At 39.0% G+C, this 27403-nt stretch overlaps 1 protein-coding gene across 1 annotated transcript; it reads right to left on the bottom strand.

The window, feature by feature from the left end:
• Nucleotides 1-762: 762 nt before the first annotated feature.
• On the bottom strand, nt 763-26634 carry LOC121856337 (methyltransferase-like protein 7A). Its single transcript, XM_042351826.1, has 5 exons — nt 26330-26634; nt 9689-9849; nt 5111-5245; nt 3166-3284; nt 763-2227 (listed from the first exon to the last, which is right to left on the bottom strand). Exons 1-5 carry the CDS (start codon nt 26443-26445, stop codon nt 1967-1969), a joined length of 792 nt encoding a protein of 263 aa, XP_042207760.1. The 5' UTR covers nt 26446-26634; the 3' UTR covers nt 763-1966.
• Nucleotides 26635-27403: the final 769 nt, after the last annotated feature.

Genomic DNA, 27403 nt, shown 5'->3' with positions numbered 1-27403 from the left:
CGGTTAACGAATGATCTTCTGGAACGAATTGTGTTCGTTAACCGAGGGACCACTGTACAGTATACTGTAGAGAGATAGCAATTATAGTAAATGATAGTAATAATATTGAATGTAGATTAACAATTACAGGATTAAAAACAAAGAGATATACACATAAAAGCAATGGGCTGTATAGATGCAGTGAGGTTATCCTCATCTTTTGGATATGAGTATGCTAGCGGTCAACTGCCAGATAGTCATTACCGCCGATATAGACAGTGGAGTGACGGAAATACAATACCAAACCATGAGTTAGAAGGGAGGGACGATGGTGGAGGCATAGGGGAGGGAGAGAGATAGAATTGAGCTTTTTCCACTCCTGGACATGTGATTGAGCAGTTACCAGACCAATTAGGGCGCACACTGTGCTAACCTTTATGGTGTATACGAATATATGTGGGCGACTGTACATTGAATACCTGGACTGTCTATGTGCATTGAATACCTGCACTGAATGTCTATGTACATTGTATACCTGCATTGTCTATGTAAAGTTCAACATAAAAAATTGTGGTAGACTGGAGGTGGAAGGAGCAAAACCCATTCCACCCTTACTTGCAGCTGACCCTCTTCACCATCACACACTGATGATGGGACAGTTTGACAGGTGTGGAGGTGGAGCTGCTGACATACTTGGTAAGGTATGTCATCAGTGTCCTGTATTTCACATGCTCTACTTATGGTACAGTACTATAAAGGTTAATATCTAATAATGTTAACAAATGCAGCATCTAACTCTTTTATTAAGGCACATGATAAAGTATTTACTACAAGAGAAGAAGCCTACACCCACTTTGTTAAAAAAAAAAATTATATAAACTTCAATTTTTTCCTTAATAATATTAACCCTTTTGTTGAAATGGCTGCACTAATTGTGGTGTGTAGTGGTCCTCACACTGTACTACTGTAGTGGTCCTCACACTTTCTTTATCTGGTTTATGAGTGCCAGGACGTGAACATCTCTAGTGTTTAGTTTATAAGTTAATACTGTATGAGAAAAAGTGCTAGTTAACAGTGAACATGAATAAAACAAGGTTTTATAAGTGGATAAGTGTTACTTATAGTGAACATGAGTATAATGAAGGTTTATAAGTGACAAAGTGTCAGTTAACAGTGTACATTAGTAAAATAAGGTTTTAAGTGTTAGTTAACAGTGTACATTATTAAAATAATGTTTAAGTGTTAGTTAACAGTGTACATTATTAAAATAATGTTTTATAAGTGTTAGTTAACAGTGTACATTAGTAAAATAAGGTTTTAAGTGTTAGTTTACAGTGTACATTATTAAAACAAGGTTTTATAAGTGTTAGTTAACAGTGTACATTATTTAAATAAGATTAAACATTCTCATGAGTTTTTCCCATATACCGTACACACTACTGTAGTACTTCTCCATTACACGAGCAGGTTCAACAATCTTGTCATCGATCACAACAAAAGGGTTAATACTCGTCTATAAGCCCTGTGCTGCATTTAGCTGCATGATCTAATTTATGGAAGCATTGTCAAAAGAGACAGACATGTGTGTGGTCAACCAACTCACACAGTCTCCTGTCATCATTCACAAAATTCATATTCATTATGTTTTGTCTAGCAATTTTAAGTTTTACAAGTTCCCTAAATGTACATTGTTATCATGTTTAGTACATTGTTATCATTGCTTAGTACATTGCTATCATGTTTAGTACATTGCTATCATGTTCAGTACATTATTAGCATTTTCACATTGTTAATATGTTCACTAAGATGTACTGTATATTGCTAATATGTTAAATACATTAACATGTTCAGTTCAGTTAACTAATAACAATCAGGAGAACTGCTGTAGGTGACACATTGCATCCCTCTTGACCATAAAGAAAATAAGTAACTCTTTCAGCCAACAATAAGACCAAAGCTCAGCAACAAAAGCCTCTTATAACAACATTCACTTCTCTGCAACTCCCTTTAACTGAGGTTGTATAATCTTGAAGAAAAAGTTGGAAATGGGAGCATAGAAACGCTCACCGATAACACTGGAGAAACCTGCTTCGTTGATGGCAGATAACATATCACGGTTCAGGCAGCAACCGTCGAATAACAATGGCCATATGCCAGTTTCTGTGAGGAAGTCTTGTAGCTTCTGTCTTATGCCGTACTTCTCAGAGTCAAATTCCCGTATGTGCTCCAAAAAGTAGAACTTTCCACCCTGGAATTAAAACCAAAGAACAATATTAGTGAAACACAGTATATCTGATAACCCATAACATGTTAAAAGGTACTTTGGCTACTCTACAAAAGTCACCACACAACAGTACACTTGGTGGTTGTGAGTTACAGAGCATCAACTGTCAGTCTTCTCAAGTGTTTCCTTCACTTAGGCGCTTAAAATTTTTAAGAGATTGAGACTCGTTTTTTTCATGGGATTTAGAATTGTCAATTAGCAGTCATTGGGAATCATTATTCCTCAGACATCAATATTCACTCTCACATCAATATTCACTCTCACATCATTATTCCTCTCACATCATTATTCCTCACACATCATTATTCCTCACACATCAATATTCCTCACACATCAATATTCCTCACACATCATTATTCCTCACACATCATTATTCCTCACACATCATTATTCCTCACACATCATTATTCCTCACACATCATTATTCCTCACACATCAATATTCCTCACACATCAATATTCCTCACACATCAATATTCCTCACACATCAATATTCCTCACACATCATTATTCCTCACACATCATTATTCCTCACACATCATTATTCCTCACACATCATTATTCCTCACACATCATTATTCCTCTTACAGGAACAAGAACACAACTTACAGGTACAAGAACACAACTTACAGGAACACGAACACAACTTACAGGTACAAGAACACAACTTACAACAACAAGAACACAACTTACAGGAACACGAACACAACTTACAGGTACAAGAACACAACTTACAGGTACAAGAACACATCTTACAGCAACAAGAACACAACTTACAGGTACAAGAACACAACTTACAGGTACAAGAACACAACTTACAGGTACAAGAACACAACTTACAGGTACAAGAACACAACTTACAGGTACAAGAACACAACTTACAGGTACAAGAACACAACTTACAGGTACAAGAACACGTAGTATTTGTTGCAGGATCTTGTCAGTGTGACCAACACTACACAAGACCAGCGTCATCACCACAACATCTACACTGTTACTCTCAACTTGGTCCATCTCCTCACCTGCGAAATAAATAAATATAAATAACAGTATATATATGATGTTTATTACTTATGATAATGATTGGCCTTTATCTTTATACAGGGTGTCTCGAAAAATGGTGTACACAGTCACCATCCTTCATCACTATACATACATACGTACGCAAGTAAATCACTGTAGGTGTGCGTGATCCAGGTATATGCTGATAACCACAAGGAAAATGAAAACACGAAGTTCCCAAGAAGATTTGTAACCAGGTGAGAAGGTTGGGTCAGCTTACCCTCTGACCTGACTACGGACCAATGCGGTGCTTTTGTGAAAATTAGTAGGGTCATTACCTATACCTGACCACTGTGGACTTGATCTCACCCTCCTCTGTATATATATAACTTGTTCTGTACTTCTCCTTAGTTTGTACTCACCCCTGAAGATGTGAATTACACGAAAGCACTTGGGAACTTCGTGTTTTCTTTTTCCTTGTGGTTATCAGCATATACATACATACATACATATATATTTATTTATGTATTTATTTATTTAATTATTTATTTATTTATTTATTTATTTAATTACTGTACTGTACTGGGTGTCTCAGAAAAATATATACTGAAGCACAGTTTTATGAATGAATGCCCTTCCTAATTAATGCCAACCCACTGGGTGAGAACAGCTGGCAAGGCAGGGTCACAACTCACTATGATAATCAAGACTACTGTACTCTCTATGATGCTGTCAATATTTTTCAAGAGGAGTAAGCCTCTAAGATGTCTGATAACCACCGACGGGTCAAGACGCACCTGGCACTGCTCTAGCAGCAGCCACATCAACTATTATGTTGGCCCATACCAACTCCCTCCCCTGAACCCTTCTCTCTACCGGAATATCAACAAGTTCTCGCCAGAAGTTACTATTTCATTTGGGAAAGGAATGGAACCAGTGTTGAATAGTGGTGAACAGTGCTTAAGTCAGTGAAAAATAACTCGTCAGTCACAGTTGAGTCTTACCCAAGCTAACCTTCACACAGTGAGGTCCCAGGTACCCAGTGATAATTCCCCTGAGACTCCACGATAGGGAGGCCTGGGACCACACCTCACTGTTGTCACTCCTGTGACAACAGACCACGTGGTGTCCCCATGATGCTACGACACCACGTAGTGAATGAGTTGCTACAGCATCATGTGAGGTTCCTCATAACACCATCTGTGAGGGAATTGTTACACCACATCAGGCCCCTTATACACCATCTATGAGGGATTTACTACACCACATCAGGCCCCTCATAACACCATCTGTGAGGGAATTACTACATCATCAGGCCCCTTATAACACCATCTGTGAGGGAATCACTACATCATCAGGCCCCTTATAACACCATCTGTGAGGGATTTACTACATCATCAGGCCCCTCATAACACCATTTGTGAGGGAATTACTACACCACGTGATGCCCCTCATAATGCCATCTGTGAGGGAGTTACTACACTACGTGTCTGCTGTTCAACACCTCAGCTCACATGATCTACGTGACCTCCACTGTAAACATTAATCTGTATGTTTACTGTATGTTCCTTCACCTTTCTCTAATGAAGCCTTTTGTTAAACCACCAACGTATGTAATAAGTCATTTATGTCCAATGTATATTTTCAGCCTTTGGGCTGCAAAACTTTTTCAATAAACAGTTTATTATTATTATTATTATTATTATTATTATTATTATTATTATTTATAACAGAGCATGGTGTACCTTACAGCAGGAAGGAAGAGTATGTATGGTTTAGTTCTGGTCACAGCAGAACTGGAGAAGAAAAACCTTCTTTTTCAAATAAAATATAGTTTCCATCTTACCAGTGGTCACTATGATGTCCTGTGAGTGAATGTTTGGGAACTTCTTCCTGTTGTCATTGTAATATTTCACGAAGTGTGGGTTGGGATCCACCACTGTCAGGTGACTGCCATTTGGATAGTGAGAGAAATTAACACCTGCAGAGAAATAATGTGTCAATCAATTGCACAATACTGTACTGTACATACTGTGTACAAGAACCCTTCTAATCTGCCACCCTCGCAACCTAACTGCTGCCACACTATCTGAACCACACAAGGTCAGCTCAAAACTGGCAAAAAATCATCTTTTTTACCAATATATGAAACAGAAATACAGTACAGTATTGTACTGTACAGTCAAAGAAAAAGTTACGATACACTTACTGTGCCTTATATTCTGAAACCCACGATGGAGAATTTGGGTAAAGTTCCCCGTGTAGACTCGAACCTTAAAGCTTGGCCGTCACTTTACCCAAACTCTTGGTCATAGGTTGTGGAACATAATGCTAGGGGGGAGTAACACTACTTCTTTCCCTGACTGTACTGTACATACAGGTAAGAAAAGTCTACTCAGTTAATGCTAGAAACTGACTAAGTGTTCCTGGTGACAATAAACAATGGTCCCTCGATTAACGAAAACAATTGGTTCCACAGAGTCGTTTGTTAACCGAACATTTCGTTAACTGAATCTATTATTTCAATGGGATATTGGGTAATTGATTCCAACTCACAGAAAAAGTACATACAAAGTACTGTATACCAGTAATAGAATTTTCAAAATATTAAATGTAAACTAAATACAGTACTGTACTGTACAGTACAGTATACTGTATAATAATAAATAAAAACAATAGAATACTATAGTTTAACTTACTTTGAGGTGTGTATGTCATATTACCAGCAGTTATGTTTACATATCAAACAGCTGATTGTAGAGACAGTCGATGATGACATGCCATATTCTTTACAGTGTGCATTGGTTCTAATGCCTTCTTCATGTTTCATAATAATTTCTGCACTGTATATTTTCAATATGTTAACTAAATTTCAGAATGACCAATAATTTTAATGTAAAAATGCAAAACTATTCAAGAGACCCACAAACTGGATGTTCACTCCACTGTAAACAAAGTTAAACTGAGAAGCATTGGTGGGTGATTCGATCAGCTGATTGACACACAAAAACTGTTCCCTGTAATGTATATATTATTAATATATTAACTAAATTAGAATGACCAATAATTTTAATAAAAAAAATGCCATAATATTCAAGAGCACAACTTTCTTGATATTTACTCCACTGGAAATGAATGTAAACATAGAATCGATTACTGTATTGGTGGACTAGCCAATCAGCTGCTGCGCACAACAAAGCTTGTTTCTCATAAGGCTGTTGTTAATCGAAGTTTTGTTCATTAATGGAATTGAAAATCCTTATGGTAGCTAATTCGTTAACTGAAATTTCGTTAATTGGACCGTTCGTTAATCGAGGGACCACTGTACCTGTAATGTAAAACATAAGAGTAAATAATCTTGCCATCACAAAACAAACTCAGCTATGAGATATATGGGATGTTTTTTCCTTGGTAGCTCTGCAGATACCACACGTTGAAAGACATTATTTTCTAAAACTAACAGCAAACGTCTGCGATGCGTAGACAGCATGTTAATGCTGGCAAGACGCTGGCAGTTGGGACAAACGTTGCTTTGGAAAGTAGCTCGTGCATCTACGCCTTGATCGCTCGATGCCACAAGACGCTCGCACATGGGACATAGCCTTAAAGTTCAATCACAATCCCAGTACTGCACTGTCTAAAACAATGTACAGTACAGTACATAAACGGTGCCAGTAAACAAACAATGGACACAAACAGTGGCAGTATACAAACAATGTATAAACAGTGCCAGTATACAAACAATGTATAAACAGTGCCAGTATACAAACAATGTATAAACAGTGGCAGTATACAAACAATGTATAAACAGTGCCAGTATACAAACAATGTATAAACAGTGCCAGTATACAAACAATGTATAAACACAGTGCCAGTATACAAACAAGTGCCAGTATACAAACCAGGGCAGTATACAAACAATGTATAAACAGTGCCAGTATACAAACAATGTATAAACAGTGCCAGTATACAAACAATGTATAAACAGTGGCAGTATACAAACAATGTATAAACAGTGCCAGTATACAAACAATGTATAAACAGTGGCAGTATACAAACAATGTATAAACAGTGCCAGTAAACAAACAATGTATACACAGTGCCAGTATACAAACAATGTATAAACAGTGCCAGTATACAAACAATGTATAAACAGTGCCAGTATACAAACAATGTATAAACAGTGGCAGTATACAAACAATGTATAAACAGTGGCAGTATACAAACAATGTATAAACAGTGCCAGTATACAAACAATGTATAAACAGTGCCAGTATACAAACAATGTATAAACAGTGCCAGTATACAAACAATGTATAAACAGTGGCCGTATACAAACAATGTATAAACAGTGGCAGTATACAAACAATGTATAAACAGTGGCAGTATACAAACAATGTATAAACAGTGCCAGTAAACAAACAATGTATAAACAGTGGCAGTATACAAACAATGTATAAACAGTGGCAGTATACAAACAATGTATACACAGTGCCAGTATACAAACAATGTATAAACAGTGCCAGTATACAAACAATGTATAAACAGTGCCAGTATACAAACAATGTATAAACAGTGGCAGTATACAAACAATGTATAAACAGTGGCAGTATACAAACAATGTATAAACAGTGCCAGTATACAAACAATGTATAAACAGTGCCAGTATACAAACAATGTATAAACAGTGCCAGTATACAAACAATGTATAAACAGTGGCCGTATACAAACAATGTATAAACAGTGGCAGTATACAAACAATGTATAAACAGTGGCAGTATACAAACAATGTATAAACAGTAGTAAACAGTGCCAGTAAACAAACAATGTATAAACAGTGGCAGTATACAAACAATGTATAAACAGTGGCAGTATACAAACAATGTATACACAGTGCCAGTATACAAACAATGTATAAACAGTGCCAGTATACAAACAATGTATAAACAGTGGCAGTATACAAACAATGTATAAACAGTGGCAGTATACAAACAATGTATAAACAGTGGCAGTATACAAACAATGTATAAACAGTGCCAGTAAACAAACAATGTATAAACAGTGGCAGTATACAAACAATGTATAAACAGTGCCAGTATACAAACAATGTATAAACAGTGCCAGTATACAAACAATGTATAAACAGTGCCAGTATACAAACAATGTATAAACAGTGCCAGTATACAAACAATGTATAAACAGTGCCAGTATACAAACAATGTATAAACAGTGGCAGTATACAAACAATGTATAAACAGTGCCAGTATACAAACAATGTATAAACAGTGCCAGTATACAAACAATGTATAAACAGTGCCAGTAAACAAACAATGTATAAACAGTGCCAGTATACAAACAATGTATAAACAGTGCCAGTAAACAAACAATGTATAAACAGTGCCAGTATACAAACAATGTATAAACAGTGCCAGTATACAAACAATGTATAAACAGTGCCAGTATACAAACAATGTATAAACAGTGCCAGTATACAAACAATGTATAAACAGTGCCAGTACAATGTATAAGCAGTGCCAGTATACAATGTATAAGTATTGCCGGTGTACAATGTATAAACAGTGCCAAGTGAATAATATAAACAGTGCCAGTATACAATGTATAAGCAGTGCCAGTGTACAATGTATAAACAGTGCCAGTATACAATGTATAAGCAGTGCCAGTATACAATGTATAAACAGTGCCAGTGTACAATGTATAAACAGTGCCAGTATACAATGTATAAACAGTGCCAGTATACAATGTATAAACAGTGCCAGTGTACAATGTATAAACAGTGCCAGTATACAATGTATAAACAGTGCCAGTATACAATGTATAAACAGTGCCAGTGTACAATGTATAAACAGTGCCAGTATACAATGTATAAACAGTGCCAGTATACAATGTATAAACAGTGCCAGTGTATACAATGTATAAACAGTGCCAGTATACAATGTATAAACAGTGCCAGTATACAATGTATAAACAGTGCCAGTGTACAATGTATAAACAGTGCCAGTATACAATGTATAAACAGTGCCAGTATACAAAGTATAAACAGTGCCAGTATACAATGTATAAACAGTGCCAGTATACGATGTATAAACAGTGCCAGTATACGATGTATAAACAGTGCCAGTATACAATGTATAAACAGTGCCAGTATACAATGTATAAACAGTGCCAGTATACAATGTATAAACAGTGCTAGTATACGATGTATAAACAGTGCCAGTGTACACTGTATAAACAGTGCCAGTATACAATGTATAAACCGTACCAGTATACAATGTAAAAACAGTGCCAGTATACAATGTATAAACAGTGCCAGTATACAATGTATAAACAGTGCCAGTATACAATGTGTAAACAGTGCCAGTATACAATGTGTAAACAGTGCCAATATACACATCAAGTAACTCACCAGTTCCAACACCAACCTCCAAGATCTTGATGGCTTTATTCTTCCTCAGTTGTGGGTCATGAGATACTATGGCTCCCAGGCTGGCAAACAAATCCTTCTTAACCTCTTCAAGCTTAGCATCTTTTTCCTTGGTTAAACGAGACATGATGAAAGCAAACCACCTGAAAATATTAACTTTAAATTATCTTTGTGACACTTTAAACACAAAGACCCCAAGCAAAAATGTTAAATCCAAGATCAACCTTATATTTGTCAAAGCTTTATACAGTAGCTACTGAAAATTTTTCATTGCTAATACAGTAGTTTATATTTGCTTCTAATAATTACACTAGCTTTATATTGAAGGCAATATAACCAGTGATGGGCATCGATACACTAAATTGTCTTAGGCAATACCGATACATCGATACTAGGAAATAATCTTGAGCGATACCGATACATTGATACTAGGAAATAATCTTGAGCGATACCGATACATCGATACTCGGAAATAATCTTGAGCGATACCGATACATTGATACTAGGAAATAATCTTGAGCGATACCGATACATTGATACTAGGAAATAATCTTGAGCGATACCGATACATTGATACTAGGAAATAATCTTGAGCGATACCGATACATTGATACTTTGTAGATGGTTAAAGTGATACTGATACATGTACAGTCAGTTCTGCTACAACGTGATAGTTGTGGTCTTGTAAAACCTCGTGTTGTAGAAAATCGCGTTATAGAAATAACAGGGCTTATGGAAGAAATAGGGTTAGGTGCAGATTACTCGAAATGGAAAAAAATTTAGTAGTTAGCCTAACACAAAGGATAGCACAGTCTAAATAAATGTTACATTCATATCTAATAATGAATTAATACAGTAAATGTAACACTTTACCTTGAAAAAATATGAATATAACATGATGGGGGAGAAGGGTGATTTTGAGGTTGATAACATCGAGCTTCTCTTCAAGTGTTATAGCCTTTCTTTTACGATAATCACCGGGAATGCGATCACCAGAACGCTTCTTGGAGATATTCTTCTTTACCATACTCACAGATAATACCACAAAATTGGAGAAATAGTAAGTAAAAATCGCGTTACAGCAAACAAGCGTTCGCATTATACAAATATCGTTCCTCTATTCATAAATCGCGTTAGAGCCAATTCGCGTTGTCAAAACATGCGTTATAGCAGAACTCAGTGTATAATAATAAATAAAAACAATAGAATACAGGTAGTCCCCAGGGGGGATTCTACGGGGAAGCCAGGGGGGCCCCCCCCCAGATTTTGGGCTGGCCCTGGGTTGGCCCCCACCTTTTATTCTCAAAATTGTAATTCCAAAAACATTCCCAAAACTGAGTAACATCGCGCAACTATCGATTGAAAGTGCACGCGCTGAGGGAATTGATTTAGATTGTTTTGTCGACGAGTTTGGCAGCCGACATAATAATCGTAAGATTAAGCTGCACTGAATATACTGCTACCGTCACGGTACCGTGTGAACTGAAACCACACCATTGCCATTTGCCATTGGTTATAATGTAACAGTTGCATGCGGCGCCCATGTCTGAAAACGTAAACGTTGTCTCCATAATCTCCATTATGTGTGAAGCGTGAGATCATTTATTTTTTTGCTGATGTACGCACGTACATACATTGTAAAGACACTGCTATATTTTTCAATGTTTGTTATGTGGTACACCCGCCCTTTGTGTGACTATGTGAGCAATAGTACAGTTTCAGAGATATGTTCAAGTGTGTCAATACTCCAATGAATCATGATTAGTGGAATAAGAGCGTTGCCATTATACCGCCATATGCTGATTATTTTAGGCTGGCGTCATGAGAGACGTCACTTCACATTTGTCAATCAAATTGGTGTAATAATGCCAAAACTGCATCTTGCAAGTTGTACACAGGTTTGGTTTTGCCCCCCCCCCCCAACATTTACCTTGGCCCCAAAGTGGCCCCCCCACTTTCCGAAGGCTAGAAACGCCACTGGTAGTCCCCGCCTTATGACTGCTTGGACTTACGTCCATCGGTACTTACGACCTGCTCTGACCTTACGACCGTCGGGACATACGACCGCAGCAGTCGTGACCAAAAATATTTTCAAATGACGCGCGCATTTTCTATACCGAAACGTTTCTGTCCCGGGTGAGAGCGTGGCTTGGCTCAGGTCGCCGCGTGGGTACACTCACTCAGTGGAGCGCTTAGTTGGTGTTTGGCTATCGTATCCTATACTGATCGCGTTATTATCATATTTAATTGACTTTATAATGACTGGAAAGCGTAAAAGTGAGAGTGCTGGTGGTGCTCCAAAGAAAAGGAGACAGGCAATTACTTTTGAGATGAAAATGAAGATAATAACTCAGCATGAGAATGGAAAAACTGTAGCAACAATCTCACGCGACCTAGGTTTCTCACACTCAACCATATCCACTATTCTGAAGGACAAGGAACGTATTCGTGATGTAGTGAAAGGAACAACACCTATAAAGGGAACTATAATTTCAAAGAAAAGACAAGGTCCTATTCACGATATGGAAAATTTATTGGTGATATGGATAGAAGACCAGATACAGAAGCATGTACCCTTAAGCCTTCTAACCATACAGGCTAAAGCAAGACGCCTGTTCCAAAGCCTGAAGGAGCAGGCAGGAGATGAATGTGATCAAACCTTTACAGGAAGTCATGGGTGGTTTGATAGATTTAAAAAACGCTACAGTCTACACAATGTTAAGGTGAGTGGAGAGGCAGCTAGTGCCGATGTTGGTGCTGCCGAAGCTTTTAAGGAGGAGTTAGATGATGTGAATGTGGAAGGGAATTATTTGCCTGAGCAAATATTCAATGTGGATGAGACTGGATTATTGTGGAAGCGCATGCCTGACCGGACATACAGTTTCAAAGGAGTTAATGAAAATGAAGTTATTTCAGATATTAGTAACAGGAAAGTGGAGTTAAGTAAACAGCTGGAGTTAGAAATTGATAATGAAGATGTTGAACAGTTGGTTGAAAGTGTAGCAGAAGAGCTCAGTAACGAGGATCTTATTGAACTAGATGCACAGAAAATTGCAGAGGGAGAAGAGAGACAAAATGTAGAAGAAGAACCTGCACCCCACCAAAAAGTTTTCAGTGAAACAAATGGCAGAGGCATTTGCTACAATTAATAAAGGAATGCAAAAGTTTGATGGCATGGATCAAAATTATGAGCGTTATGCCAAAGTTGACAGAATGATCCAAGATGCACTTGCTTGCTACAGAGAAATTTATAATGAATAGAAAACACAAACTGTGCAGTCTAAATTGGACATATATTTTAAGAAGTCCCCCAGTGCTGTCTCCTCACGCCCCACCAGTGCTGCCTCTTCACTCCCTCAAGATGATCCAATACCTTCAACCAGCAAGTTTCCACAGTGCATAAACCTGTCTGAAGAAAGCGACATTGATGACCCACCCAGCCCTGTCTCCTCCTCTGCTTCATCCAATTAACATACCGGTAGTCTCCATGTATCTTGTAAATAGAAAATTATGGGGGCCCCGTGTGCATTCAGCTGACTACATTAAAGGTAAGTGCTTAGTCACACTGTATCCATTCCTCATTATTTATTACTTTTACTGTACTGTATTTCATTGTAGATTTTTTATTTGTTTTTTGGTTTTTTTAATTTTGAAATTTTATTTATTTATTTTTTTTTTTTAATCTATGTCGGACTTACGACCTGGATTTGGGTCCCTAACCCCGTCGTAAGTCGGGGAGCACCTGTACTGTATTTTAACTTATTTGAGGTGTGTTGTATAACCGGCAGCTATGTTTACATATCAAACAGATGATTGTAGAGGCAGTCGATGATGACATGCCATATTCTTTACAGAGTGTATTGGTTCTAATCCCTTCTTCATGTTTCAGTGAACCCTCACTTTACGCGGTCAATTGAATCCACGGAGGCCCGCGTAAAGCAAGAAACGCGTAAAGTGAACAACATAACATATGGGATTAAATGAAATAGAGACCAGCTGACCCCCAAACTCCACTTTTTCCGACACAATACCTATGTTCTAGTAAAAATAACATCTTAATTTTATGATGGTACATGCACACAATTAATACTTAAGAGAAATAGAGAAATACAGTCGCCAAGTTAATGTCCATTCAAATAATGGACTCAACTCCCTCCCCCTCTTCTCACACTCCCTGGCTCTTCCCTCTCTGAGAAATGTTTGGGGGAAAACCACTAGATTTTAAGGTATAGTAATAAATAATACCTCAAACTAAAGTTAGGATAATATAATTGACATTGCTGGATTCCTTGTAAGACTAGGAATATTTTGAATATATATGTCATATATTTTGCACAAAAGATAACATATTTACTCAGAGTAAACAAAATACTTAAAGTAGATCTAAAATTTGTATGTCTAATGCAAAATCTATAATGTTTATATTCAAAATGATCATCAAATTGTAAGAATTCCAGCAATGTAAATTATATTCTGGCCAGGTAATTTGTATGAATTTTATGAGCTAAAACAAATATCTTCAGTTAATAAAAAAAAAAAATATTCTTCACGACACTATCTGTCAATCAAAGTACCCCACCTTGCCTCCCCCCCCTCTTCCAACCGCGTGGTCAGTCCCAACCCTCCCCCCCACCCCCCACCAACCCTCCCTACCAGAGAAATGTGTGGGAGAAACCAGAATAGTTACCTTTTTAGTAATAAATAATACCTCAGACTAAAATTAGGATAATATAATTGACATTGCTGGATTCCTTGTAAGACCAGGAATATTTTGAATATAAATGTCATATATTTTGCACAAAAGATAACATATTTGCTCTGAGTAAACAAAATACTTGCACTAGATCTAAAATTTGTATGTCTAATGCAAAATCTATGATGCTTATATTCAAAATGATCATCAAATTGTAAGAATTCCAGCAATGTAAATTATATTCTGGTCGGATAATTTGTATGAATTTTATGAGCTAAATAAAAAAATTATACTTCACCCGCGTATATGAGTAGATGCACCGCGTAAAGTGGGAATTCCGGTTCTGGCAGGGTACCGCGTAAATGTAGAAACGCATAAAGTGAGACCGCGTAAAGCGAGGGTTCACTGTAATAATTTCTGCACTGTATATTATCAATATGTTAACTAAATTTCAGAATGACCAATAATTTTTTTGTAAAATGCAAAAATATTCATGAGACCAAAGACGATGTTCACTCCACTGTAAACAAAGTTAAACTGAGAAGCACTGTTGGGTGATTCAATCAGCTGATGGGTGCACAAAAACTGTTCCCTGTACTGTATATATTATCAATATGTTAACTAAATTTTAGAGACTAATAATTTTAATAGAAAAAATGCAAAAATATTAAAGAGCACAACCTTCTTGATATTTACTCCACTGGAAACGAATGTAAACATCGAACCGATTACTATATTGTCGGACTAGCCGATCAGCCGATCAGCTGATGCGCACAACAAAACGTGTTTGTCATAAGGATTTTGTTAATTGAAGTTTTATTCATTAACCAAATTGAAGATTCTTATGGGAGCTAATTCGTTAACCGAAATTTTGTTAATCGGACCGTTCGTTAACCGAGAGACCACTGTATACAGCTACTCCCCGACTTACGACCTACTCGACTAACGACCACCCGGACATAAGACCGCCTCAGTCGTACCAAAATTTTGTTAAATTACGTATTTTCGAGTCCCAACGTCAGTGATTGCGCTGTGTGCTGACAAAAATTTTGTTTGTAATTCACTTTAAAATGGCTGGCAAGATTAAAAGTGAGAGTTTTGTAGTGCTGAGAAGAAAAAGAGATACCCATTTTAGATTTTCTATGTATTATTTGAGCCTTTTCGACTTATAACCTGTATTTGAGTCCCTAACCCCATCGTAAGTCGGGGAGCAGCTGTACAAGTTTGTACACAAAAATCAACACAATAAGCTCTAATTCCCACTCACTTCATCCCAAACACTGGATAATGGATAATGGGTTTGGAAGAATCCCAAAATGGCAACTGTAAGCTGACAGGAATCAGTTCTGTCCATGTCGTATTGCAGGCGATATCGATTGTACCACGCCCTTCAAATTCGTGGGGGTTAGGTTCTCAAAATGGCCGCGAATTGCCACGGTAATGCAGAGGGAACAGCACAGGAAGCTCCTGCAGGACTTGAAGCGGAAGAGGGAGGAGTCGAGGAGGACGGGGGACGGGTGTACATGGATTGTATTCAGGGAGAGAGTGGTGGAAGCAAGTGTGCCGACACAGGGCCGGGGGACAGCAGCTCGCCCTCCACCCGCTCTACCCCCCGCTGGGAAGGTGGCACCAGCTCCACCTACTATCAGCCGGGAGGAGGCGAGCGCCTTGTAAACAATGACATTTCTAACCACACCCTGCAAAATACAGCGTACTTAGCAAATGCTGCAGTTTCTGAGAATGGGGGGGGGATTACTACTAAGAGCAGAGACGTTACCGAGAACAAATTCTGGTTTGAATGTCATATACACTAATACTGACACGTTCCTTGATAAGAGAGAGGAGTTTGAAACACTACTGAAGGTACACCAACCAGATATTGTAGGAGTCGTCAAACTGTTGTACAAGAACAGGAGAATCGACCCAGAGGAATTGAGTTCAGTATTGCTGGATATGACTCATTTACGAACCTTTCTCAAGAAACTTGCAAGAGGGGTGTGGTTATCTACGCTAGGCAAGACCTTGGAGCCAGCCAGGCGAGGGTACAGGGAGAGGATGTTTTTGAAGAGTCCAAGTGGTGTAAAATTAAACTAAAGGGAAGGGACTTACTTATTGTCAGGTGTATCTACAGATCCCCAAACTGTGGCCCACTAAATCAAAGGAACTTAAGAGCCTTAATGGACAACGCGGCGATGCTCAACCCTAGCCACCTCCTTATCATGGGGGTCTTTAACTAAGGCGACATCGACTGGAGAAACAAGTTCACCCCAAGTGACTTGAATAACCCTGCTACTCTTTTTGTAGAAACTCTGAGAGATAATTTTCTGTTCCAACATGTTAGAGACCCGACACATTACAGAGGGGAGCAAACACCCAAGCCACTAGACTTCATCATAACAAACGAGGAGAGTATGGTGGCCAAACTGGAACACCTTGCCCCAGATGGCACCAGTCACCATATAGTGTTGTCATTTAAATTTAACTGTTACCTTGTTCAAGATAAGGCCAGGCCAAGGTGCAAATATTACAGGGGAAATTACAACGGGATGATGAAAGAGATGAGGGGTATCCACTGGCCTGACTCATTAAGGCACAAGAACGCAGACACTACGCTGAATATCATAACTAGTAAAGTGACCCATTTGATCAATAAATACATACCCAAGACCAAACCCAGTGCCTCTAGGAATACGAGGGGATCCCTACACATGAACCATATGGCGGTCGACAAAGTTACGAAGAAAACCCAGAAATTCAAGACGTGGGTTGGGTCAAATGATGAGCAGGACAGGAGGATGTATGCAAGAGCCAGAAACCAAGCAAAGATAGAATGCAGAAGGGCTGAAAAGAGTTCCAGAGGCTGGTTGCAAGCGAGGTCAAGTCAAACCCAAAGGTGTTTTACCGCAATGCAAAGTTGAAATTAAAAACGCGAGTAGGAGTATCAGACCTGAGACTTGAAGATGGTAGTTATGCAGATTCTGACCAGGATAAAGCGGAGGCATTGAACAGCTTCTTTTCCTCGGTGTTCACAAGAAAGGATGCGATTAACCTTCCTGCGTTTGAGGACAGACGGTTTGACACAGCACTGACCCACATTGTGTTCACAGAAGAAGGAATTAGAAATAAACTGTCAAAGCTAAAGGTCCACACGAGTCCCGGCCCTGACATGGTGCATCCTAGAGTGCTAAGAGAGTTGTGCAACGAGCTTGCAGAGCCCCTGAAGATCCTGTTTTGTAAATGCCTGGATGAGCAAAAGGTCCCCAGTGAATGGAAAGTGGCTTATGTGAGTCCTATCTTCAAGAAGGGCGATCGTCACTCCACGTACAACTATAGACCGGTTACCCTGACTAGCATAATATGTAAAGTACTTGAGAGTATTATCAGAGATGCCGCAATGGAACATCTACTACGAAACAACCTTGTAAAGGATTGCCAACACGGTTTTATGCCGGGGCGCTCCTGCTTAACACAATTGCTCAAGGTATTAGGATATTTGGACCCATATTCTGGAACAGGGTGGTAATATCAACTATATTTACCTAGATTTTGCCAAGGCTTTCGACAGTGTACTCCACGAAAGGCTGAAAATCAAACTGGAAGGGTACGGAATTCGGGGAAATGTCCTAGCGTGGATAGAAGACTTTCTACATGCCCGCAAGCAGTGTGTGGTGATTAATGGCACGAAATCATCATCCGTATATGTCTCAAGCAGGATACCACAGGGCAGTGTATTGGGCCCACTGTTGTTTGTTTCATAAATGACATGCCTGACGTTGTACACTCCTCCATACAAATGTTTGCCGATGACGCCAAGTTATTTCGGGAAATCAAGAACCAAGCGGACTGTGAAGAGCTGCAGAAGGACCTCTGTGGGCTCCAAGAATGGTCGAAGAAATGGCTGCTGAGATTCAATGTCACAAAGTGTAAGAGGATGCACCTGGGACGTACCAACGGTAAGGCGGCATATCATTATGTCCCAACGGGATGAAGAAGATGCACTATTTGAGACTGAATGTGAGAAGGACCTAGGTGTGTATGTTGGCAATGCGCTGAAGTTCTTGGGCCATTGCGAGAAGAAGGTAAGTCAGGCAAATAAATTATTGGGTCTTATAAGAAGGTCGTTCAGATATCTAGACGGTCCATCCCTTGTAACTATCTTCAAGAATGAAGTGCTTCCACATCTGGAGTACTGTCACCCCGTCTGGTCCCCGAGATATGCTAGGGACTGTCAGTTGGTTGAAAATGTTCAAAGGAGGGCCACCAGACTGGTGCCTGCACTTCGGCACCGCAGCTACCCTGAGAGATTGGAGCGCCTGAACTTGCCTAGCTTATACTAAAGACGGGCAAGGGGTGACCTAATAGAGGTGTATAAGCATCTCAAGGGGCACTACTCAGTCGAGTGTCCTTACTTGGAGCTGGCGGACGCTCGCCCCACAAGGGGTCACAGCTCAAGATTGAAGAAGCCGCAAGTCCAGAAAACTGTGAGGGCAAACTTTTTCGGAGTGAGAGTTGTGAACTCTTGGAACAATCTACCAGAAAGTGTTGTGACGGCACCGGAGTGGGTTCAGGTGCATGCAGGCGCCGGTGCATGCCCAGTACAGGGTACTTGCCAACAGTGCGTAACACAGACGTGACCGATCACCCAAGCGGCTAACGAGCAGATCAGTGGTGAAGAGGATAAAAGGAAGTAAAAAGTAAACAGCATTTTAATGTATGAATAGCATGAATAGTAATAATAAATAAACACTCACCATGTTTAGCCTTAATGCTTTCAAAGAGACTTATGACCTTCCGCTGAATTAAGTTAAGGCTTATAGGCATGCAGTGCTGATGCTGGTCTTCCAGCCACACACTCAAAAGTTTTTCCATCCCTGCGAGAGCCTCTTTTCTTACTGATGATCGTGGAATGCATTGGCACAGAACCTTTCACATATAATGTCCACCTTAGTTTTCAACATAATAGTGCAACGCTTCTTACTACCACCACTCTTGTGCTTCTGAGACATGTTGGGGTCAATAATATTCGTCAAAAACCACAAATAACCACATATAACACCGTGAAGCAGCAGAGGAACACAACAGCAATGGTGCTAGTGATACAGGGTGGCGCTGAACAGCCAACGCCATCTATTGCGCGGCAGTTGAACTTACGACCCGGTGCGGTCTTCAAACAGGCAATTGGACATATTGACAGGTTTGTTCGTATCTCTGAAAGTTCGTAACTTGAATGTTCGTAAGTAGGGGACCTCCTGTATGCAGTCATTTCTGCTACAAAGTGTGTTTTGTCAACGCGAATTGGCTATAACGAGATTGATGAATAGAAGAACGATATTTGGAAAACGCGAACGCGTGTTGGCTGTAAAGCAATTCCACTCGAACATTTTAAGTGTACTGTTGCTTGGCGCGGGGTTATGCAGTGTTTACAGTTCACGTTCAGCATCACATGTTCAATTGATTCATGTGTTTTGTTTGTGAAGTGTTATTTGATAGGGACTTTATAAATTTCATTCATGATTTTAAAGGTTTTGATGCATGAGGAGCTCCCAAAAATAAAAGAAAGTGGTGTTTCTCTTGCAAACCAAGTTAGCTTTGCTGAAGTGGAAAGTGCTTATGTTGAGGAACTGCTCGAGTCCCACTGTGAAGATCTCCCTGCAGCTGATCAACAACAACTTGTTGCTGCTGTGGAAATTGAAGATGCCGAAGATGATGAAGTCCAGGATGCAAAACCACGAGAGCTTCCCACTTCTGTTTTGTCTTCTATCCTGAGGGAAGTTGTTAAGCAGTTGCAGCTCTTGGAAGACAATGACTACAATGCAGGAAAGAGCAGGATTGCAGTTCATGGTGTTAAATCTTTTTTGGCACCTTATGAACAGCTTCTTTGTGAAAGAAGAAAGACGGCAAAGCAGCAAACATTAGACGTCTTATTTAAGTCAACCCCCAAGAAGCAGTCTGAAGACACTGAACCACAGCCATCCACTTCTGGAATTAGACGTTTTTTTCGTCCCAACCATGCAACCAAAACTGCACCTGATGATGATGATGATGATAATGATTATGACAACTCTCAACTCCTGTCTGCATGACTCCTCAACCTCAATCACCCTTCTCCCCCATCAAGTTATATTCATATTTTTTCAAGGTAAAGTGTTACATTTACTGTATGAGTTCATTATTAGATATGAATGTAACATTTATTTAGACTGTGCTATCCTTTGTGTTTGGCTAACTACTAAATTTTTTTCGATTTCGAGTAATCTGCACCTAACCCTATTTTCTCCATAAGCCCTGTTATTTCTATTGTGCTAATTTCTACAACACGAGGTTTTACGAGACCACAACTATCGCGTTGTAGCAGAACTGACTGTATTCTCTTTATGTGTTTGCCCTTAGGACAATTATTTCTTTTACCTGTAAGTACAGTACAGGGTACTGCATGTATTATTTATTTATTTTTTATGTGTTTTGTGTCTATGTGTCTACACACACATACATATACTGTATACAATACAGGTAAAACGCAGGCGGCAACATGCACAGTTCCTGGCAGATCGGTTTTGGCAGCGTTGGACCTACCGATTCTCCGTAAACAGCAAAAACATCTTCTGCCTGTTCATAATTTCAAAGGCAACAATCTTGTTCTCATAACCGGAGAAACCCTCCCTCGCGGCAAATGGCCCCTTGGTCAGGTTGTTGAAGCGATTGCTAGTGAAGATGGTCTCGTCCGTCGGGTTCGTGTGCACACTGCTGTCCGCGAGTTTTTCCGACCTGTTACCAAGATCTGTCTCCTCAAGGGCACCGTTTAATGTTCCAAGTTTTTGGGCATGTGCCCAACGGGGGGAGTGTTATCGCCACCCTCATGCAGTGTTATTGCAATTATGGGAAGGTGATAAGAGTAATGAGAAAATGTTGTTGTTTACTAAGCGAGGAGATGATGACGCCATCATCTCGGCCCTAGACGATAACATATGGCAGGTCCCCGACCTGTGACCTCGCCAAGTTACTTGGAACAAAACTAGGAGTGAGCTGTAAGCCCACACATGTGAGTGAAAGAACAGTTATTGTTTGTGTTGTGGTGAAATGTTGGGAACTACACAGGTGCATAGTGTAAAGCATTGGGATAATAACCATACAGAATAATGTATTTACTGATGTAAAATGTATACATATAATGGAATGAAATCAGTAGTTAGCGAGTGTCTCATTCTTTATAGGTTTTGACCATATCAACCAATAAAAATTGAGTGAGTCCATGTTATGGGTTTCTCTCACCCTTAAGTTGTGACGTCATCTAATTGTCGAACCATTCGGCAGTTATACTACCCTTAGACATTCATGGGTACATCCAGGGTGTCACCCGCGAATAATAGAGGACCACGAAATAAAAATCCACGAATTATCTGGGCCTGCTGTACGTATATGAAAATTCTGGAGATTTACCATTATTGTATTATACTAAAATTAAAAAAATCTAGTATATAGTTGAAAAATCTGGCGATATCAAGACTTTTCTGGGTATCTGGCAACACTGCAAGAGCAGTGCAGCTGATAAGCTACAGAGGTCTAATACGTGTTCAACTCGTCAGCCGCCCTCACTAGCATTTCATATCCACCAACTGTAGTTTATAGTTAGAGAAGGTGACATAATAAATTGGCATTTATAGTAACATGCCCAATGTAAGCAGAAAATACAGTATTATTACTGTGAAGCACAAGTCCACATTGACAAAAATAATTGTGCAGGACACTTGACCAAACAAAAATGTTTTAATAGAAAAAATCTAATTCAGCTAATATTCCAGTGACTATTCATGGACTTTATATAGATTCTTCTATTGTATAGAGCATTAATAAAATAAGAATACTCTACTCTATAGTGTTTCAGGATGAAATTTATAGTTTTTGCATTATTTTCACTTTTTATTTCAATTTAGAAAATACAAGTTTGCAGATGTATTTTATGTTTGCTTCTAACTCACCTAACCAGTGGAAGTGTCAATGTCATGTGACACTCCTACACATGCACTTAATTCTTACTCAGCCAATCAGTACAAGTATTGATGTCAAATGAATTTGAATTAGTTAGAAGATGTCTTCTGTCTGTGAAGGTTGCTCACTGGAAGACTGGGCAATAAGAAGGAGCATCATTGCCGATAATTTGCTCGGTAATTGTTCTGAGCTCATCATAAAGATCATAACACCATACTGCACCATCAGCCAAAGAAAACTTTCTCTGGATAAACAATACTGTACAGTACTCAGGAAACAGCAAATAAGCAGTAGTCTCCACATCTAAAATCCTCTTATTAATAGTACTGCACTGTACACGTACTACCTATGAGAATATTACCATAATACAGTATTGTACAGTGGTCCCTCGGTTAACCAGCGCCTCGGTTAACGAGATTTCGGTTAACGATTTACCTTCCATAAGATTCTTAACTTCGGTTAACGAGCAATCCCTTGATTAACGAGTTTTTTACGAGCCGACTTCAACATGTTTTCGCTTGCATTTGGCGGTCCACCAGCTGTGGTATTAGTCCGCCAATACAGTAATCGGTTTTAGGGCTTACATTCCTTACTATTTTAGTAAATATCAAGAAGTTTATACTATTCAATAATTTTAAAAGTATAATATTAACTTTTTTAGTAATTTTAATTATTACTGAACATAATTGAAGGTAAAGAAACTAGTTTCTGGCGTGCCATCCAGCCTGTTAACACACCAGACAGGCGTTAGTCTCTCTCTGTTCTCAGTGGAGGTAACATCTTGTTTGAGACTCTCTTCAACTAAACGCTTTTTTTTTGTGTTTCCAAGCAAATTATTGGTCATTTTGAAAAATATTTTACATATTGACAATATATAATGCAGTGCAGTGTTGATTTAAAGAAAATAATCTTGAAATACACCAAGAGAACTAAAATTTTATGGGTGAAATGGTGCCATGGGGTGACTTCTCTTCCACCCCAATGCCTTCTCTTCTTCCTTCTCCTCCACCCCCATTCTAATTCCCATCATCATCATCATCATCATCCAGGAGCCTTCTACATACACAGCTCAAAGTAAGTGTACTTTTCTACTTTTTTTGTTAAATTTAGGCAATTTTCGGTGAGCTGGAACCAATTACTGTACCCAAAATCTCATTGAAACAATGGTTTCGGTTAACAAGTTTTTCTGTTAACGAGCAACCTGCTGGAACGGATTGTGCTCGTTAACCGAGGGACCACTGTACTACCCATGAAAATATTACCAATATATATATGTATTTCTGGTGAGAATATTACCACAATACTATCTCCAAGAATATTATCATATTATAAAAGAAAAGGTAAATGCACTATTACCATAATATTACACTAGAACATGCCCACAGTGAGTAAGTGACCGATTGGCCAAGCGGCTAACAGGCCAATCAGTGGTGAAGGGATAAAGTGAAGTAAAGAATTACAGTACCAGTATTACCTGTAACAATATTACTACTATATTACCTGTGTCTCAAGGCAGCACTATATTACCTGTGTCTCAAGGCAGCACTATATTACCTGTGTCTCAAGGCAGCACAATATTACCTGTGTCTCAAGGCAGCACTATATTACCTGTGTCTAAAGGCAGCACTATATTACCTGTGTCTTAAGGCAGCACTATATTACCTGTGTCTCAAGGCAGCACTGTATTACCTGTGTCTTAAGGCAGCACTATATTACCTGTGTCTAAATGCAGCACTATATTACCTGTGTCTCAAGGCAGCACTATATTACCTGTGTCTCAAGGCAGCACTATATTACCTGTGTCTAAACGCAGCACTATATTACCTGTGTCTCAAGGCAGCACTATATTACCTGTGTCTCAAGGCAGCACTATATTACCTGTCTAAAGGCAGCACTATATTACCTGTGTCTAAAGGCAGCACTATATTACCTGTGTCTAAAGGCAGCACTATATTACCTGTGTCTAAAGGCAGCACTATATTACCTGTGTCTCAAGGCAGCACTATATTACCTGTGTCTAAAGGCAGCACTATATTACCTGTGTCTAAAGGCAGCACTATATTACCTGTGTCTCAAGGCAGCACTATATTACCTGTGTCTAAAGGCAGCACTATATTACCTGTGTCTTAAGGCAGCACTATATTACCTGTGTCTAAAGGCAGCACTATATTACCTGTGTCTAAAGGCAGCACTATATTACCTGTGTCTCAAGGCAGCACTATATTACCTGTGTCTAAAGGCAGCACTATATTACCTGTGTCTAAAGGCAGCACTACAGCATTGGTATAATTTTACTTTCGGACAGAGCGCGCCCAAAAGTTATAAACTACTGAAACATTTACATCTCACTATTCTGAGCATTTTGAACCCCATATATACCAGACAGAAATGGATAATAGTGACACAATTTAGTTTAATTTACTGTATTTTACGTACCTTTCAGTCTTCGTCTCTGTAAGCAATGTTATCGGCGTGAAACCGAGTCAGGTGTGGATCATGCATGCGCAATATTGACTGACGTCATCCAGTCGTGACCAATGATGCATCGCTATCATCACGCAAATTTTTTTCGAGAAATCACATTTGAATTTTTTCAAAGATAGCAGCCTGGGTATGGATTTGAATTTCATTGACCCGTCTGACAATGGCCGTGGTGGGGGTTGGTTGTCATTCATGCTCCTACGATTATTTTAAGTTTATTGCTGAGTTTTACGAGAAAGATGATAAATTCTATCCACTTCTAACTAAGGTATTGTTCTTTAAGACATGGCATCCCCAAAAGTTTTAAACTACTCGAACATTTAGGTTAGGTTAGTTTAAGCTAGGGCTACCAGGGGTACGGGGGCAGAGCCCCCAGCTAGGGTGTAGGTTAGGTTAGACGACTCGTTTTTGTGTTCTCCACCTAAAGCCCCGATTTCCTAGACTTGGGGGTGGGCAAAAACTAGCAATTTCCACCCCAAATGTAGGTCAGATTCGTTTAAAACACACCAAAATACACCGGAAAAACATACTGGTCAACCCCTTGGGACTCATGTCCGAAAGTAAAAATTTACTGCACTATATTACCGGTATTATTGTATTTTTGCACCCAACATTCCTACCCCTAATCTATTAATATATTCGAATAAGACGTCTAATTATAAGATAATTTTCTTCTATTACATTACCGTCGCAAATATATAATAATGGAGATAGCGTATCCAAAATGTTCTCGATTTTCTTCCATTAATCTTCCGCCATTATCGCCGACCTCACCTCCCACACTGCGTGTCTCCTTCATAAATCATCACGTGCATGCGTTCCCGTACACATCACGTGGCCAATCAAAACCGGTTTTTTTGGGCAACCAATTAAAATGATTTGTGGTTTAATTTGTGGTACTTTTGGTTCAATCAAATTCAATCTTTATTTTGGGTCTCATATTTTGAAATTCAAATTCATTTCCGACCATGGACGTCTGCAATGAGTGTCACTTCAATTATATGGAGTTGATTGAGAGTTTTGGGAAAACAACGAAGAAACTGTAGCATTTTTTAGATCGCATGATGTTCTCCCGACCTCAGTAAAGTGTACTAAGTGCAAGACTGAATGTAAATATCGTCAAGACCAACATATGTGGTGTTGTGGTAACTCCAACGACGAACGAGAACCAGGCCAATAAGGTAAGAAATAAGTGATTCCATCATATGGTGAGACTCAGTTAGGTTAGGTCAGGTCAGGTCAGGTCAGGTCAGGTTTATGTTTTTCTAGTGTTTTTTTATGTATTTTGTATTCGCTTAACCATTGTTTTTTTTCCGAAAACACCCTACCAAAAAAAAATCGAAAAAAAAACGGCCAATTTCCGACGGAAATGAAGGTCATAACCGATCTAAACACACATAAATACACTAGAAAAATATATTTTTTACTTTCTAACAGAGTTGGGTGCACTTATACCATATTACCTGTGTCTGAGGGCAGCACCATGCCTCTTGAAGGTCCATGCGAGGAGGAGGAACAAGATGATATAGACGAGGTTGTCGGTAATCCAAGTCGCTATAAGATGGTCCACCTCCGCCATCACTTCCTCCCTATGTCAAGATTTATGGTGCTGTTGTACAGTCCGTAGGCCGTGTATCTTCTCTAATAGATTCCTAGTAACTACTGTCGGCGAGAGAGTTGTTCATCAAGCCCGTTACAAATGATCTTGCTCTCACTCGCAGGCTGACTCACTGTTGGCATGAACACGAGCTCAGTTGTCACTACCTAATATAGTTCTCTCATGGGACATCAATTAATTAAATTAATCAATCGAAACATATTGTAACCTACTATATGCTATATTTAGGTTAATTTCGAATTGTCGACTTAGAAACACTACAAACTTTTTTATATACATTGGTGTTATTTTCTTACATAGTAACAACACTATAAACGACCTAACAACAGACACAGGAGACAGACCTTCATTACCTTTAACTTAAGAATATTTCAGATTTTCAATTGCACTCTGGCTTAGTCGTTAAGTAAATATCAGGGTCAGTGCAGTGATAAAGGAGAAGGCTTCAGTGGGGCCGAAAATTATGAATAATATTTGTGAAAAGATAAAAATGAATCATGATTTAAGTGGACAGGTAAGAAATCAAGGATCACCATGGAATATATAGGGTACATTAATTTATCCCGCTCGCCACTGATCAGTTCATTAGACTAAAATAATGTCCTCCGACTCTCTGAGGTGCTTATAGACTTATATTAATTCACCCCTTGCCTACCTATAGTAAAAGCTAGGCAACGCAGGCATTCCAATCTCTCAACTGACAGTCTCTTGCACTAATGAACAACACTAGTGTAGCTAATGCCTATCAGTTAAAAGTCTCTCGAGGAAATAACTAGAATTATGGGCTTTGTAAGAGACTGCCTGTGTTGTGACAGCATCGATTGTGAACTCATTTAATATTATTTGAGCCTGATGGATCCGTCAGTACTTCCAAAGATTATTGTTTTTACAATCATTATTATTGGTCCGACTAATTACC

The sequence above is a fragment of the Homarus americanus genome, unplaced genomic scaffold (genome assembly GCF_018991925.1).
Source record: "Homarus americanus isolate GMGI-L3 unplaced genomic scaffold, GMGI_Hamer_2.0 scaffold1024, whole genome shotgun sequence".
Taxonomy (NCBI): Eukaryota; Metazoa; Arthropoda; class Malacostraca; order Decapoda; family Nephropidae; genus Homarus; species Homarus americanus.
Note: the sequence above shows the minus strand (reverse complement) of the source record. Positions and strands in the feature narration are given on the sequence as shown.

Coding starts and splice junctions, on each gene's coding strand:
- LOC121856337 (XM_042351826.1), bottom strand. CDS start 26,445: ATGGCGGAGGTGGACCATCTTATAGCGACTTGGATTACCGACAACCTC. Junction 3,285..5,110: donor GGACATCATAGTGACCACTG/GTAAGATGGAAA, acceptor TTTATTTCGCAG/GTGAGGAGATGGACCAAGTT. Junction 2,228..3,165: donor TACTACGTGTTCTTGTACCT/GTAAGTTGTGTT, acceptor TTTTAATTCCAG/GGTGGAAAGTTCTACTTTTT.